Source organism: Diorhabda carinulata, chromosome X (genome assembly GCF_026250575.1).
Source record: "Diorhabda carinulata isolate Delta chromosome X, icDioCari1.1, whole genome shotgun sequence".
Lineage (NCBI taxonomy): Eukaryota > Metazoa > Arthropoda > Insecta > Coleoptera > Chrysomelidae > Diorhabda > Diorhabda carinulata.
The window spans coordinates 16718837-16735763 of record NC_079472.1 but is presented as its reverse complement, the minus strand read 5'-3'; the positions used below and the strand labels follow the sequence as shown (position 1 = coordinate 16735763).

At 32.3% G+C, this 16927-nt stretch overlaps 1 protein-coding gene across 4 annotated transcripts in view; it reads right to left on the bottom strand.

The window, feature by feature from the left end:
• Positions 1–96: 96 nt before the first annotated feature.
• Positions 97–16927, bottom strand: part of LOC130900664 (DNA ligase 1-like) — a 24722-nt gene continuing 7891 nt past the window's right edge. For 2 of the 4 annotated variants that reach the window (XM_057811419.1, XM_057811421.1), the window contains 9 exons: positions 14733–14998; positions 14196–14377; positions 13958–14141; positions 13760–13900; positions 13471–13704; positions 10246–10414; positions 9858–9923; positions 4393–4679; positions 97–4337 (listed from right to left, as the gene is read on the bottom strand). In XM_057811419.1, coding sequence (XP_057667402.1) covers positions 3963–4337; positions 4393–4679; positions 9858–9923; positions 10246–10414; positions 13471–13704; positions 13760–13900; positions 13958–14141; positions 14196–14377; positions 14733–14998 — 1904 coding nt within the window. In that variant the 3' untranslated portion in view covers positions 97–3962. The remainder of the gene's footprint in view (positions 4338–4392; positions 4680–9857; positions 9924–10245; positions 10415–13470; positions 13705–13759; positions 13901–13957; positions 14142–14195; positions 14378–14732; positions 14999–16927) is intronic. The other 2 variants (XM_057811420.1, XM_057811422.1) reach the window with 1 other exon arrangement.

Sequence of the window (16927 nt, the reverse complement as noted above, 5' to 3'; positions counted from 1 at the left end):
TCGTTATTGAATTATCTATTTTATTGAGGATACTGTGGAATGGGTTAGAAAATTGAATTTCTGTATATTTTAGGTAGGATAAATAATAAATTTCAGTTCTGATGATTTTATAATTATTCAAAAAAACGTCAGATATAAAGTACAATGTGATTATAGAAAAAAAAAAACGAGAAGTAAAACGTAAAATGTTGATTAGATTTTTTTTCAATTCAAACAAAAAGTTGGAAAAAAAGCTGTTAATCAACCATAGATACAGGATGTTAATAAAAAAGCATCTCAATTTACGATTTTGACATAATAAATAGTTGATTGAGTCCTTCCTGTATTCGTATTCCTAAATAAACGACTTCTCCGCAGAGCTTCTGACGTTCTTCACAAAGAATAAGCGAAAACCACATGGTAGTAGTTGATGAGGATAATGGCTTTTGTTTTTTGATAATTTCGAGAATCATTCTCCATTTCAGATACGAATTTGAGAACGAATTCAGGAGATTAGACCGTTTCTAAGAGGTATCGAGGAGCTTGAATATGAATTACCGATTTTGACTGGAAAGGTCACTAACAATTCAAGAGCCAGACCTCATCGAAAGCTCTCTGGATATCCATAAAATTGACGGTAGCACAGTGTTTAGGTAAAGATAGTGCTTGGGAGTTCGAACTTGAGTCCGAATGGAAAATTTCGAATCGTATAATGCTCAATACACAAGTTCTTTGATCAAACTTTCAAAGACTTTATTCTCGACGCTGATAAGCGATTTTAGGCGGTAAGATTCTGCTTTAGTAGAGTATTTCCCAAGCTTGAGAAGGAAACCGCAAATTTCCGATATCGAGGAATGTATGAGAAAGCCTAGTAGGTGTTGGAGCACCGCGTGGTCTGAGCTGTTGAGCTCGTTCTGTATCTTGTCAAATCGGTATCCATGTATATCAGTGCCAATCCTTAAGTAAATCATATTCCACATGGAAATTTCTTTATTCCTTCCAATTAAATAAACCCAACGAGTTTCTGACTCGGCAATTGAAGATGTCAGTCGTAGGAATCGAAGAAACGTCAGATGGCAATAGTTATTGTCGACGACAGCCAAAGAAACATTCAAGACACTTGGTTTATCGAAAAATAGGAAAAATACGTAAATTTTTTTATAGGAGACAGTTAAATAAATCTTCTATATTACCTTAGAATGTTGAGGAAGAATCTACATTTTCTGACTATCATTTTATGAAATATAAGTTTTAAAAGTAAAAGCTTGCCTATACTGAGATGTATTTATTATAGATGAAAAGCAAAGAAATGCTGTTTCATCAAGATGTGTCACTGCAGTGTCACTAATCAATTAAAGCAATCGCATAAATTAGACATGAAATTTCTTTGGCATCCACTGTATTCTCCAGATCTGTCCTCCAGCGACTTTTCATCGTGAAATTGGTAAAAAAAATGTTACTCATATTTTTTTGAAGGTTTTAGCTCTAAAAACTTGTTTTCCCAACTTTTATGTTGGAATTTGTATTCACATTTTACTCCTCGTCACTCAATTTTCAAAAATATTTTATCCTAGACTTTAAAAAAACACCGAGCTTGGCGATTCAAGCAATTATTGTAATTGTAAGTAGTATAAATAATTGTGAAATCCGTAAAAAAGCGTTTTTTGTGCATTATATGCTTCAGTTTCAAATATCGCGTTAGCTATTAATACAGAGTTAATATTCATTTCAATTTTTTATAAAATATGATAAATCACTGGAATATTAGAAATCTACACGAGATTTTCGAAAAATTCTGCACCAGGAAAATCAAAAGCTAAGAATTAATTTAAACGAAACGAGCTGAGCGAAGAGGACGCTCCAAATAAGCTTTTAACGACAAAAATTAGCTTCAAAGTTAAGCTGTTTGAGATAGCTGAGACTCTAAAGACCTCAAAGGAACTTGTTAGACATATCATGAATTAATAGATGGGTAAGAAGAAGCGCTGTTCGAAGTAGATACCGCAAGAGCTCACAAACACAACCAATTTAGAGCTTATCGATCAAAATAAATCGAAATTTGTCAGTTAAATGGATATTAAACTGAGTGGACTGCACGTAATGAACCGTCTATAAACCGCGGGATGACTCAAAAGTCGACTTGCAAACTTATGACATAGACAATATTAAAAAAGAAAAAACCTCAAACAATTACGCGGCGTGTTTAGAACCTTCAAGTAAGAATTCGCGAAAAACTGCCCGATCTGAAGCAAAAAAACTATGCAAAATAACAAATTTACATGGATTAAGCTTCGAGTTGCTTCCGCATCCACCATTTTCTCCAGATCTAGTCCCCTGCTACTTTTTCTTGTACTCGCACCTCAAGAGGTTGCTCGCTAGACAGAAATTTCGCACCGATGAAGAGGTTTTAGCCTGAACTGAAGCCTGTTTTATCGTACTATAAAAACACGACTAGGATCTACAAGATAAAACCCCGTAATTCTGTGGTTGTTTGTTTATTTCTTCACCAGAAAATGTGACTTATAATACCACTCTTAACTACATAATTGCAGGATCAGAATTTGCCTTAGAAAAATCTCTTAGCTGCTGATTCAGGAATAAACAGGAATTGGTCCAGTCATATAGCTGCAGACGTGCTAAAAAGTGACTTAGACTAAACACAAATACTGTCAAGTTTATATTCAACATTAGGAGAAAAATTGTAGGATTTGAACCAAAGCTTTCTTTACAAGTCAACGACGATTCTTTAGTTCTGTGAAAGAGGGATGCTACCAAGGAAGCTGATTATCCAGGCAAAGTTTCCTCGCCGTACAGGAAACCCCAGAGTTCACAAAGGTGCCAAGCTTCAGCCAGTCCTGGGAAGCCTAGCTTCGGCGTACCTTTATTGGCCCATGCGTGGGCCAGGCTACTTAACTAAGCGTCGGCCATACCAATGATTACCGAAGCTTGGGCCAAGCCTGGATATTCCAGCCACATTCATTGGGGACCCAAGCTTCGGCTGTTCGGTCACTTACGGCGTGGTTCAAGTATGTTCGCCCAACACCCCGTCGGCAGCCAAACTTTTGTTTTTTATGGATCTGGTCAATCCGATATCTAGTTTATTCAGTGTGTGTTTCTTATCACATTTTTTATTATTTATTACTACTAAAAGTAACCATGTCTGATGCTTTTCTTCGAGTTCAAAGTTTTTGAACGTGCATTAGCATTGGCAGTTAACCTTAGCTCAGTTCTGGCAGTTAAGATTGGCCCAGCCCTTGCATTTAAACATGTCCCAGTCTTGGCGACCAAGCTTGGCCCATCGTTATTACTCAGACTTTACAAAAGACTGGACTAAGCCTGGTTTACAAGCTTGGCCCAGAGTTCTACATAGTTGGGCCAAGCCTGGGCCAAGCTTGGCCCCTTGGAACTTTCCTCTATGGGTCGTTCTTAGTTGACTGCAAGTTAACATCTAGTGGACGATTACTATAATTATAAGAAGACACTGCTCTCAAAGATATGATCGAAAATGGGTTTTCAAAAGATGAGCTCTGTTTCCAATAAGATCCTTCATATCACAGAGCTATGAGGTAATTATCTTAAATAACGAATTCCCAGAAAATGGATTGGGAGAAGATATCTTGAATGGCCTGCAACAACCTTTGTAATATGGTTCCTTGGTACAAAAAACAAAATATTTCAATATAAAATGAATACTACCAAATATCCAAGTGGAGAATTTTCCGTGGCACTCTTAGCAGGATAAAAAAAATGTCAAAGAACTTTCTGTCCTCGTATAATTTCAAATCGTTTATCAAACCCAGTGACACACCAAAACATTTATAATGAATTGGTCCAACGAACCAAAACTAACCGGAAAAAAAATTCAGATATTGAAATAATGAATGAAAAACTCTGTATTTCAACCAAAAAAAATCAACCTTGAGCCGTACACTTAACAAGTATATACATAATATTAACATACATTTATAATAATTTACAAAATTCTATCCCAATTCGGATAAAACTGAATCTAAGTCTTCTTGTAAACCGGCCGTCATGTCCTTCTGTTTGTTCAAATCGTCTTGTAACCGTTCGGCATTCGTTTTTAGTAAAAAGTTTCCTTTTTTGAGTGCGTTCAATATGTTTTCATGTCGTTTAGTTCTAGCTGTTAAATTCGTTTTCTTTTTATCCGCCGGAGCGTCTTCGTCTTCGCTTTGACTTTTTTCCGAATCAGTATCGTCGCTATCACTTTCCGATTCTTCTTCTTCGGTACTTTCTTCTTCCTCCTCGGATTCTTCTTCTTCTACTTCTTTTTCTTCCTCTTCTTCGACTTCCTCGTCGTCGTCGGTATCTTTCATCAACGCAGCCATTTTGTCGACCTAAAAAAATTATATTCGAAACTATTTAAATCGATACAAAAATATAATAACTCACTTCTTTTTTCAATTGTTTATATTTCTTCTTTTCTTCCTTCATTTCCGCGTGGTGTTTCTTTATTATCTCCCTCAGAGCTATTCGTTCTTTTTTGGCGTTGTCTTCTTTAGTCTTCAAACTCTGTAATTTTTTTCTCAACACCTTCACTTCTTTAGCCAACCTCTTTTCTCTCTTTTCTTCTGTGTCTTCTCCGTCGCTTTCTTCTTCCGGTTCTTCGTCTTCGAATTCATCGTCGCTTCCTTCTCCGGTAGCACTTTGCTTACGATCAGATGGCGAAATACCTTTACCTGGAATATCAAAAAGATTTTCGTTGTTGGGGTACGAGAAAATTGAAATTATTTTATACAGGACTGTCCAATATGAGGCCACAGTTTTTATATAATGATAAAATAGAAATAAAAGAAGATTGCAGCTGGAAATCGAATCAATGTTGGCTGAGAAATAATTTTAAAGTCCTTTTAACCAAAATACTATTCAAAAAGAATAGATTGTTGCCACACATTGTTGCCACATTGCCACTATAGTTATATTATGGGATGCACGTTTCTATATCAAGTTGTCGCCCTCAGAAACTGAGGAATTTACCTTAAGTCTCTGAAGATGGTAAGTTGGTTATATAAATTTTGAGTGTTGATGTAGTGGTAAACAGGGTGCTTCAGTATGAATATAACCAACGGTTCCACAATTTTAATATACAGGAGAGTCAAGTAAACTCAATTACGGGTTATAAGAAAAAAAAATATTTTTTTAAATAAAACTAACGCAATAAATATTGCAGAATTGCAGTCTAGGAATCGCTTTAAGTATTTCCAATACGTATGGAGTAAATTAATTGATATTTTTCTTCAATTTCTTATTTATTAGACCTTTTGAGATGTTTATGTTTTGATAAAGACTTAAAGAAAAGTCGAAACGTCAATTTTATTAAAAAATTATCAAAAACAAAACTAATTTGGTATTGGTTAATATTCCTGAATAGTTAAGGACGATACCAGGACTAGATATGAACTGAAATGAGATTTGCAGGACTGTGGAAACCGTAAAACATCAATTATCCTGTTGTACGGGTTTTTTTTCAATTCTAAACCAATTTAAACTCATTGATAAAGTAACAAAGCTCAAATTGTAACATTTATGACTGAAAAAAATATGCCTATTCTTGTCAGCGATCGTGAAAAAGGCCCAACGAACAAAGAATTGCTTAAAGGTCTAAAGTTAGCGGCAATTTATTATATTGACGAGCTGTGCAAAGAACAGGGTCATACTTTTATCAGACTACCTTCTTACCATTTGGATTTTATACCCTATAGAGTTAATTTGGGCAAACGTAAAATCAGAATTACGAAAATGTAATCTCCAAAACTGAATAAAGAGGTTTTAGAGCTCGTAAAGAAAGTTCTAGCAGCAGATCACCAAGAGCTTTGGAAAAACTGTATTAAACATATTGTCAAAGAAAAAAAAGAGTATGTGATATCACCCTTTTTACAACCCTTGATAATTCAATCAAATGATGATTCCAGTACAAACGATTCTGGCTACCATTTTTATTTATAACTACTTTGGTATTGGAATTTTTTTTTCTTTTATTTTAATTGCAAAGAATTTATTTTTCTTTATAGTTTTTGCTTTGATATTGAAAAAAAATGGTACAGAAGGGCTCAGTTAACATCTGGTCCCCTTTTTAAACCAAACTCCCTTGCAGTCAGTTACATTTTATTCGTCTATTTACGTTTTATAATTTAATATCTACGCCTACGGTATCTGCAATTGATATTGGAAGAATTATAATATAGAATGATGAAGAAAAGAATTTATAAAGGAATTTAATAAAAAAGAATATTGAAACAATAGTTAATCATCTCTGTGACTCTCATTGGCACAGAACATAATCTTGGCATGCTTTAAACCAAGTTGTCCAATAAATTTTTTTTATTTTCTGTCCAAAGTAGTGACAGAAAATCTCTAAATTGTTTTCTAATCGTGGATAGTATTTGAATGTATTTTTTGTACTTATTCAAAGCATGCCTTAAGGGATTTAAATCATTTGACCTGAGCTGAAGCTGTAGATGTAGAAAACATCAATTTTTTTCTTCTCAAATATCGGAGATTAATGTGGCATCGCATTATGTTGAACTGATGTATTCAATACAATGGATTTTGAATTGAGATCCAAAAAATTTGATAATTACTAAAAAAAACCCCACTAAGTAAAACTAATCCATTGTTTTCTCTAATGATAACAAATTTGAATAATTAATTTCGTATAGATCGTTAGATAGTCGATTTAAAAATATCTTTAACTTCTGAAAATGTGAGTAATTCATATTGGGGGATAAACAATCGTTATTTTTGAGGGGAGGAACTTATAGTGGACAGCCCTTATTCAACGCATCAATAACCAAATACTCGTACATTTATTTTTTCATAAATGTAGCATGCAATTAATTTTATATATTTAAAATCATTTATGGAAGGTCCAAAATCACAAATAAACAAAAAGTTATTACAAAAACAGTATATATAACTGTAGTGGGACGGTTCAATATTCTCAAGTTAATTTGTTTTCGTACACAACATTGTAAAGAAAACAATTATTAATGACGTATGAATAATTGTTTGAAAAAACATAAAATTATAAATGGTCGTTAGAGACGTTGACAGATTTGAATACTTGCGTGATTATTACCACGTAATATCAATAATGAGAAAAATCATTTTGTTTTCTTTCTCCAATATAATAGAGAAGATCCAGTAATTAACTTTTATTTATTTCGAGATATAACATTAGAATTGTATTAGATAATATTTAATGAGCGTTTATGGTAGTTATTATACATAAATTTACAATGTTTAAGAAGTTCATAAATCAACTAAATAGATTCGATTATCATTTTACGAGTATAAAGGTAGCCGACGAAGTTTTCTCGTTTGTTTCTTACGCCTTTATACTTTTATTATACTTTATACTTTTTATTAAAAAAAAAATTATTTTTTACGAGATATAAAACAATTTTTGTGTCAAAAATCCCAAAATATAGCTTCCTCGAGGACATCTAACATTCCAGTAATTAAATTCCAACCCTGAGTACTGACCAACCAACGGTCACGTCAATATCCAATCCAATTGACAGCTGTTTGGAATTTTTGAGGTTAGGATAAAGAATCTTCGGACAGACAGCAAGCAGAGCGACAAAGTGCTTTGAGAGCAGCTGAAACTCCTCTTCAGGCACGAGTTCGTTCTGAAAGACGAGCTACGCTGCAGGCAGCTAGAAGATCGATAGAAACACCAGAACAATCGCACGAGAGAAGAATTCAAAATGCAGAAATGCAGACCTCGCGTTGTCGAAAGATAAATCGGTATTTAATTATCCTTCAATCTAATATCATAATCATCCTTTGATTGTTATTGCCTCAATAAATAACTCTATTGCGTTGCTTTCAAAGATGAAAATGTTGAAATGTGCTTGTTCCAGTCGTTACTTCCATTATTTGGTGAACCTGAAGAGCTTTCAAAAACTTTATTGTTAAGTTTTACAGATGAGTAAGAGTGATTTTTGATCAAAATGAGAAATTATAACTCTCGCTTTCAATCATATTGATTAATTTCTATTGTAATGATCTCTGATACTTATTTAATGGCTTCAATGCGAGCGAAACCTCGGGTAAAAGCTAGTTCTTCTATAAAGTTTTCCGAACAAGGGTCGATAATTTTTGAAACCAAAAAAAAATGATAGTAGAATGAAACCCATTGGAAAAGGAGGATAATAAGATAAAAATAAATGGAAAAATAATTTACGGGCAATCTAAAGTCGCGAAGAGAAAAGGGGGATAAGTTTTTAAGGGTAAAAAATAGTTTATCTCGATTTACGGCAAAACTACAAGTCTTATGGAAAAAAGTCAAATAGCAAAGTTGTAGGTAATTAGAAGATCTAAAACTTTTGTATTTACACTTTTTTTACATAACCTCAAAATTCATGTGAAGCATTTTTTTAACGAGATTTTGTGACAAGTTACTTTTTTTAAGTCCTGTATATACTGTGAGTGCTTTTTCGATATTATGTCAAAATACATATTTCAAATCAAATAAATTGCAGTGTTTACAGGACTTAAAAAAGCAGCTTGTCACAAAATATCGTTAAAAAAAGTGCTTTCGATTAAAGACGAAAATTATAAACAAAAAACTTGGTTTTTCGAATTTTTCACATGAATTTTGAGGTTATGTAAAATAAGTCAAATAGCAAAGTTGTAGGTAATAAGAAGATCTACAACTTTTGTATTCAAACTTTTTTCACATAACCTCAAAATTCATGAGGAAAATTTAAAAAAAAAACAAGTTTTTTGTATATAATTTTCGTCTTTAATCGAAAGCACTTTTATTAACGAGATTTTGAGGCAAGTTGCTTTCTTATGACCTATAAACTGCAATTTATTTGATTTGAAATATGTATTTTGACATAATATCGAAAAAGCACACTCAGTGTATATAGGACATAAAAAAGCAACTTGTCAAAAAATCTCGTTAAAAAAAATTTTCCGGTTAAAGGTAAAAATTACAAACAAAAAACTTGGTTTTTCGAATTTTTCACATGAATTTTGAGGTTATGTAAAAAAGTGTGAATAGAAAAGTTGTAGATTTTCTTATTACCTACAACTTTGCTATTTAACTTATTTTATATAACCTCAAATTGAAAAAACAATTTTTTCATTTGTAATTTTTACCTTTTACCAGAAGCATTTTTTTAACGAGATTTTGTGACAAGTTGCTTTTGTAAGATCTGTATAAACTGCAATTTATTTGATTTGAAATTTGTATTTTACCATAATATCGAAAAAGCACACGCAGTATATATAGGACATCTCGTTAAAAAAATGCTTCCGGTTAAAGGTAAAAATTACAAACAAAAAAATTGTTTTTTTTTAATTGTGTGGATACAAAAATTGTAGATCTTCTTATTACCTACAACTTTGCTATTTGACTTCTTTCCATAGGACTTGTAGTTTTGCTGGAAATCAAGATAAACTATTTTTTACCTTTAAAAACTCACCCCTTTTCCCCTTCCCGATTTTATATCACCCGTAAACTATTTTTCTTTTCATTTTTTTTAATTGTTTAAACTGTTTATTGTTTTTAAAGGCTTTTACCCTGTTCCATAAATATACTCTCGATTTTTTATCGTTGTGTTAATAAATTCTCTTAGCACTCCGTATACATTTTTTAGTGGCTTATATTTCTCACCTCGGACTCTAACCTCAAAAATTATAATCATAAAATTTTAATATTGCAAAGGTATCATATCATATGAAATTAAAAAGCACTTTATTATACAAGTATTTTATAGTGGTTTTTCTCATTATTTTCATATAATTATTATTGAAAAAATTGATAAACAAGTTGGTGATGGCAATGAACAGATACAAAATAAATCTATTTTAGAACAATTAATAAATATGTACATGCTACTCGCCTATATTCCAATAATCATCATCGGACTCAAACCAAAATCCTATAGTCGTACAGCTATTCTTATCTCCTAATTATCAATAATATTATTAATTGTTTTATCGAGAATTTAGTTTCAAAACACAAATTTTGTGTAGTTCTAATTTGAGAGCTTCTCAAAATACGTTTTTCTTGATGATTTGTCTTGATTTTACATATCTTTTGATGACTTGATATAGACAATTTGCGTAATTATATTAATCATGAATATATATCAAAATAAAACAGTTTGTTTATCTCAAAAATATGTAGCAGCCATCAATTAAATTATTTATAACATAGAACTCTAAATTTTACTTTATTTGTTTAGGTCGTTTTAAAAAGCTATCAATGATAAAGTTCATTCAACTCACCCATCATGGCGTCTTGTAATTTTCTTTCTAACATTTGATTCTGTCGTTTCAATTCTTCCATTTTAGCTTTCGTTGTATCTAGCTCTTCAGCTGTTTGCGTATATTTAGCTTCCAAATCTTGTGAAGTTTTTCTCGCTTCTTCTACTTCTTTTTTTAAACCTTGTATCACCTAAAAATATCCAAAATGTCAATTAGCAACACGCAAAATATATCTCACGATGTCCAGACAATTTTTTATACACGTCTTCTTATCCTAAACATTTCTGTTGTGAATCTTAATTCTTTTTTATTAACGGATTCTTTGATTATAACTTTCTACAATCCTAAACACTTTTTTACATCAAATTTTAGTACCAGATACTTTTTTGATTTATATCCTAACTCTAAATCCTTATTCCATGTAAATCTTCATCCTGGGTACTTTTTTACGTAGATCCTCATCTAGACATTTTTTGTGTATATGCTTAATCTTAACACTCTTTGAAGTATATTCAAATCTTTTACTGTATAATTTTAAAAAAATTTTTTTTGGTAAATTCTTCTCCTAAACACTTTTTTATATAAATTGGACATTTTTTCATATTAATCCTCATCCTAGATACTTTCATTGATGTTAATTTCTATTCTAAACAATTTCTTGGTCGCATTCTCTTCCTAGACACTTTTTTTAAAGATAATCATACGAAGCATTTACTAAACCTCATTCTAGTCAGTTTTTACATGAAGTTTCTCTTTCTTTACACTTTTTTTATATTAATCCTCATCCAAGACACTTTCATTGATGTTAGTTTCCATTCTAAACAATTTCTTTTTCACATTCTATTCCTAGACACTTTTTTGAAGATAATCATAGGAGACATTTGCTTAACCTCATTCTAGACAGTTTTTTCATGAAATGTCTCTTCCTTTACATTTTTTCCATATTAATCATTATCCTAGATACTTTCATTGATGTTGATTTCCATTCTAAACAATTTCTTGGTCGCATTCTCTTCCTAGACACTTTTTTTGAAGACAATCATACGAGGCATTTGCTTAACCTCATTCTAGACAGTTTTTTCATGAAGTTTCTCTTCTTTCACACTTTTTTCACTTTAATCCTCATCCTAGACACTTTCATTGATGTTAATTTCTATTCTAAACAATTTCTTGGTCGCATTCTCTTCCTAGACACTTTTTTTAAAGATAATCATACGAAGCATTTACTAAACCTCATTCTAGTCAGTTTTTACATGAAGTTTCTCTTTCTTTACACTTTTTTTATATTAATCCTCATCCAAGACACTTTCATTGATGTTAGTTTCCATTCTAAACAATTTCTTTTTCACATTCTATTCCTAGACACTTTTTTGAAGATAATCATAGGAGACATTTGCTTAACCTCATTCTAGACAGTTTTTTCATGAAATGTCTCTTCCTTTACATTTTTTCCATATTAATCATTATCCTAGATACTTTCATTGATGTTGATTTCCATTCTAAACAATTTCTTGGTCGCATTCTCTTCCTAGACACTTTTTTTGAAGACAATCATACGAGGCATTTGCTTAACCTCATTCTAGACAGTTTTTTCATGAAGTTTCTCTTCTTTCACACTTTTTTCACTTTAATCCTCATCCTAGACACTTTCATTGATGTTAATTTCTATTCTAAACAATTTCTAGGTCGCATTCTCTTCCTAGACACTTTTTTTTTAAAACAATCTTACGAGGCATTCGTTTAACCCCATTCAAGACAATTTTTTCATGAAATGTCTCTTCCTTGACACTTTTTTCATATTCATCCTCATCTTAGACACTTTCATTGATGTTGATTTCCATTCTAAACATTTTCTTAGTCGCATTCTCTTCCTAGATACTTTTTTTTGAAGATAATTATAGGAGACATTTGTTTAACCTCATTCTTAACAGTTTTTTCATGAAATGTCTCTTCCTTTACATTTTTTCCATATTAATCATTATCCTAGATACTTTCATTGATGTTGATTTCCATTCTAAACAATTTCTTGGTCGCATTCTCTTCCTAGACACTTTTTTTGAAGACAATCATACGAGGCATTTGCTTAACCTCATTCTAGACAGTTTTTTCATGAAGTTTCTCTTCTTTCACACTTTTTTCACTTCAATCCTCATCCTAGACTCTTCCATTGATGTTAATTTCTATTCTAAACAATTTCTAGGTCGCATTCTCTTCCTAGACACTTTTTTTTTAAACAATCTTACGAGGCATTCGTTTAACCCCATTCAAGACAATTTTTTCATGAAATGTCTCTTCTTTGACACTTTTTTCATATTCATCCTCATCTTAGACACTTTCATTGATGTTGATTTCCATTCTGAACATTTTCTTAGTCGCATTCTCTTCCTAGATACTTTTTTTTGAAGATAATTATAGGAGACATTTGTTTAACCTCATTCTTAACAGTTTTTTCATGAAGTTTCTCTTCCTTTACAATTTTTTCACATTAATACTCATCCTAGACACTTTCATTGATTTCAATTAAAATTTAACATTTTTTAGTCCCATTGTCATCCTAGGCACTTTTTTTTGAAGATAATCATACGAGGCGTTCGTTTAACCTCTTTCTTTGCAGTTTTGTCATGAAATATCTCTCCCTAAACACTTTGTTATATACTAGTGATACATTTATTCAAGTTAATTTTCATCCTAGGTACTTAATTGATTCACCTTCTTACCATAGACCCTTTTTCATGAAAAACCTCTTATTAGACACTTTTTTATGTAAATCCTCACCTAAGACTCTTTTCTAAAACGATTTTAGACAGTTTCCTATGTAATTTTTCTGTCTATACATTTTTTTATATAAATCCTCATCGAAGTTAATTTGATTGATCTTAAATTTCCTCCTATACTTTTTCTAACAAAATTCTCCTTTTTGGACACTTTATTGTGAAAATTCTCATCTTAAAGACTTTTGTAGACCATTTTTCATTCAAATCGTCATCCTAGATACTTTTTTATCATCCTAGACATTTTCTTCAAAATTGAATTCAGGTCACCTGGAAAAATTCTTTCTTAGAATAAGACTTTCGTTTTACAGACACTTCCTACACACTTTTCAATACATGCACTCTTCTTAAATACTTTAAAACTTCCTTGGAATCCGAGTTTCTTAATAATGGCATTCTAACTTCCTAGACTTCTTCATATTGGTATTGGATACAACCAAATACAATAGGAAATGAAGAAAATTTGTCTAAATACCTTTTCATCCGCAGCGCCGCTTGAAGCTGTATTGCCACTAGTTGCATTTTTACTAATCTCCTTTTCTAATTCAGCTTGTAAATTCATAATTCTAGCCAACAACCTCTTATTTTCCCTTTCCTGTGCTTCTTTATTTCTCAATTCCAACGCCAGCATTTGTTTTGTGCTCTGAAGATCATCTCTAACTTTGTCAATGTCATCCATTTCGTCTATTTCATCTGTTGCTATTTCATCCTAAAAAAATGATTTAAACAAACATTAATTATTAATTACGGGATATTATACTTACTGGATGTATACTAGCCATCGACATGGATTTTTGAATTTGTTCCTCAATCGTCATCTGCCTTCTGAATTTTCTCAGGCCATCAAGACATGGTTTACTTCTGTCATTCGTCTTAACTTTTTTGAGACATATTCCTTTCTCGATCTAATGCGAAATAATTTTCTTTTAGATGAATAAAATTAAAATAACTTGATAATTTACCTGTTTGAGTAATTCATTATGGACATTGGGTTCTTCACTTTTATATATCAAATGTTCGTCGGCCCTTTTCGCTTCAGGTAATAGTGGATTGGATCTGTCATTACATACCACGTGTTTTAGAGTTTTCTTCGACTCAATTTCTTGTAAAAGATTGTTCCAATCCGGTCTATTTTTAGCACGGGATCTATAAAAATAAAGCAAGAAAAATGTATCTTTTTCAATTTATACATTTACTTACCTCAATTTATTTAATTTAGATTTTTGCTTCTCCGTTAACGGCTTCTTGGGTACCTCACCCGGCATCATAGGCGGAGGCGGTGGCATACCTGGTTGTAACGGAGGCGGTGCCGGGATATTCGATTGTGAAAGTTTTCTCATAGACGCCTCTCGAACCAGAGCGTTTCGTTTTTTAGGAACCTCCTAATACATTTATACGAAAAACAATTAACAATTTTTCTGTATAACACTTTTTACTAAAAGGAAATTAAACTTTGTACGTTCGTACTATAAGAGCCCGGTTTTGAATGTAGAGAGTAGATTTAAATTTAGCCACTTTGGCACACGAAAATGTACAAGAGGTGATTGATTGGTTAATGGCGGCAAGATTGAAAACAAATTAATCGTGATTCATTGGCAAGGGTCAAGGAAAGTGTAAATTTAAATAGGGCAGTAAAAGTAATCGAAATAAATCAAACGCACTAGTTGTTTCTAAAAAGAAACGTTCATCAGATAAACAGAATAACGATTAAAAAATAATAACAAATATTTTATTTACTTTATCAATTTCGGCTTCTCCTTCTTCGTCCGAAGTTAACGTATCACTCCTGGCCAAAGAAGGCTTTCTCGGTGGACTTTTCAATACCCTTTCCGAAGCTTTTTGTAAAGTTGGTAGATTATGTAATTTGTAATCCTTTTTGGGTGGCGATTTTTCTCTTTGTGGTACCGGTTTAAGAGCGGGTTTTTGGAAAAAACTTTCTTTAGCGCCATTTTCTTGCGGCTCTTTCGGTTCGTTTTTTTTCACTTTTTTTAATTGAACACCAGCTAAACAAAATTAAGAAAATTAAAATTCTAAATGCTAAAATTTGTTATTTACATAATAATACATCTCTTAGAAATAATTGAGTGAATCAGATAAAATTGTAATACACTAGATGAAAATTTCATTCATTTTAATTTAAACAATAATATAGGGTGAGTCAGATCTTATTAGACATACGAGGTATGATAAAAAAACACAATAGATAGTTTTTTATATGAATAAAATAGAAACGTACCTTCTAGGGCTCATTTGAAGTATTTCAAGTGAACGATGAGCGCTTATTCAAACAATGATTCAACATTTACAAAACATTTCAATTAAGATGAAAGTAAGATGATAATAATCGAAAATATACAAGATGTCTTCCATAAAAACCCAGAGCAGTATAGAGGAACCCAAAATATGAGGATTGAAGGCAATTTATCTTTATATCCAGTGATAGTCCACAATATTTCAAAAATAAAAGATTTAAGACGGTGAGTTGGCAACAAAAAACAGGGTCGATAAGGTGCGCGCCATTTCAGCTCGTAAACTGGCAGCCCCAACTTAGTACATCCCCAAACGCCACTTCTTAAGGTCAGCACAGGATATGAAAATGCCAGCCGATATTCCCGAATGAAAAAATTGGCCGGAAAACCCTCGAAGAAGTGATCGAAAGTGCCCCCTCATGTCGAAAACATTTGAAAGTTTTAATGGGGTAACATTTATGAAGTTATACCTAAAGCAAGAGACACAGCTAGTTCCTCAAGATCTGAAATAATACAAATCTATGAAGGCTTCCGAATAAGGATACAAGAATCTAACTCTTAGTCGAGTTTCAATATTTTTTTGTTCACAATTGATTCAATATTCCTAACTTGGTGTTTGTACCTAAGAAAATCGAATTTTGACTTCTCCAATAGAGTTCCAATAATAGATTCAATACCAGAAAAAAATTTAAGAAACAATAACGTGGATTTTTTATTAGATAAATTGTTATTAAATCACAGTTAATGATGTGGTAATTAACGCCACAAGTTTATCACTAGAGAACGTTTGGTTGCCATGTACGATGATTATTTTCCATCAAAAATTATTCTAATCAGCACGTTTAGATGACCTGAAAACGGCTACCAAATCCAAGATAGCCAAATGAACATTTTGAGCACGAGAAAACTGTGGAGCGATGGAAGCTGCGTTTTCTCACTCTGAACAAAACCCTCAACCGTGAGACCACTTCAGAGGCTCAGTTCAACGTTATTCGAGCGCAATCCGACGAGTTAAGACAATTGATGAAGCAAAGAGCTACTGATACAAACCAAAGATAACCAAATAGTCGAAACATTGGCCTTTACTTGGCGAAAGTGCTCAAATGAAGGTTAAAAATGTTTTAACGGATGGAAAAGTGATGGTCACCGTTTTCTGAAATTCACAAAGTACTGAGAAATACATTTTGCCACAAGTGTGTCACTAGAGAACGTTTGGATTCCGTGTACGATGATTATTTTCCATCAAAAGTCATTTTAACTTATCGGCACATCTAGACGACCTAAAAACGGCTACCAGGGAAGTTAACATGACAAAAAACCAAGATCTTGTAATAACAGTGAGGGCCGAGTTGATATTTTGGGCATTAGAAATCTGTGAGCGCGAGGGGGCTGCGTTTTGTCACTCTGGAAAACAACCTCAACCGTGAAACTACTTCAGAGGCTCAGTTCAATGTTATTCGAGCGCAATCCGACGAGTTGAGACAATTGATGCTACTGATACATACCAAAGATAACCAAATAGTCGAAACATTGTCAAACGTGCTCAAAAGAAAGTTAAAACTGTTCTAAAAGCTGGAAAAATATGGTCACCGTTTTCTAAAATTCACAAGGTACATCGAACTACATTGGATAACTCAGAGCTGAAATATGCCTTTTAAGAGAAAATGGCCCAATTGTCCATCG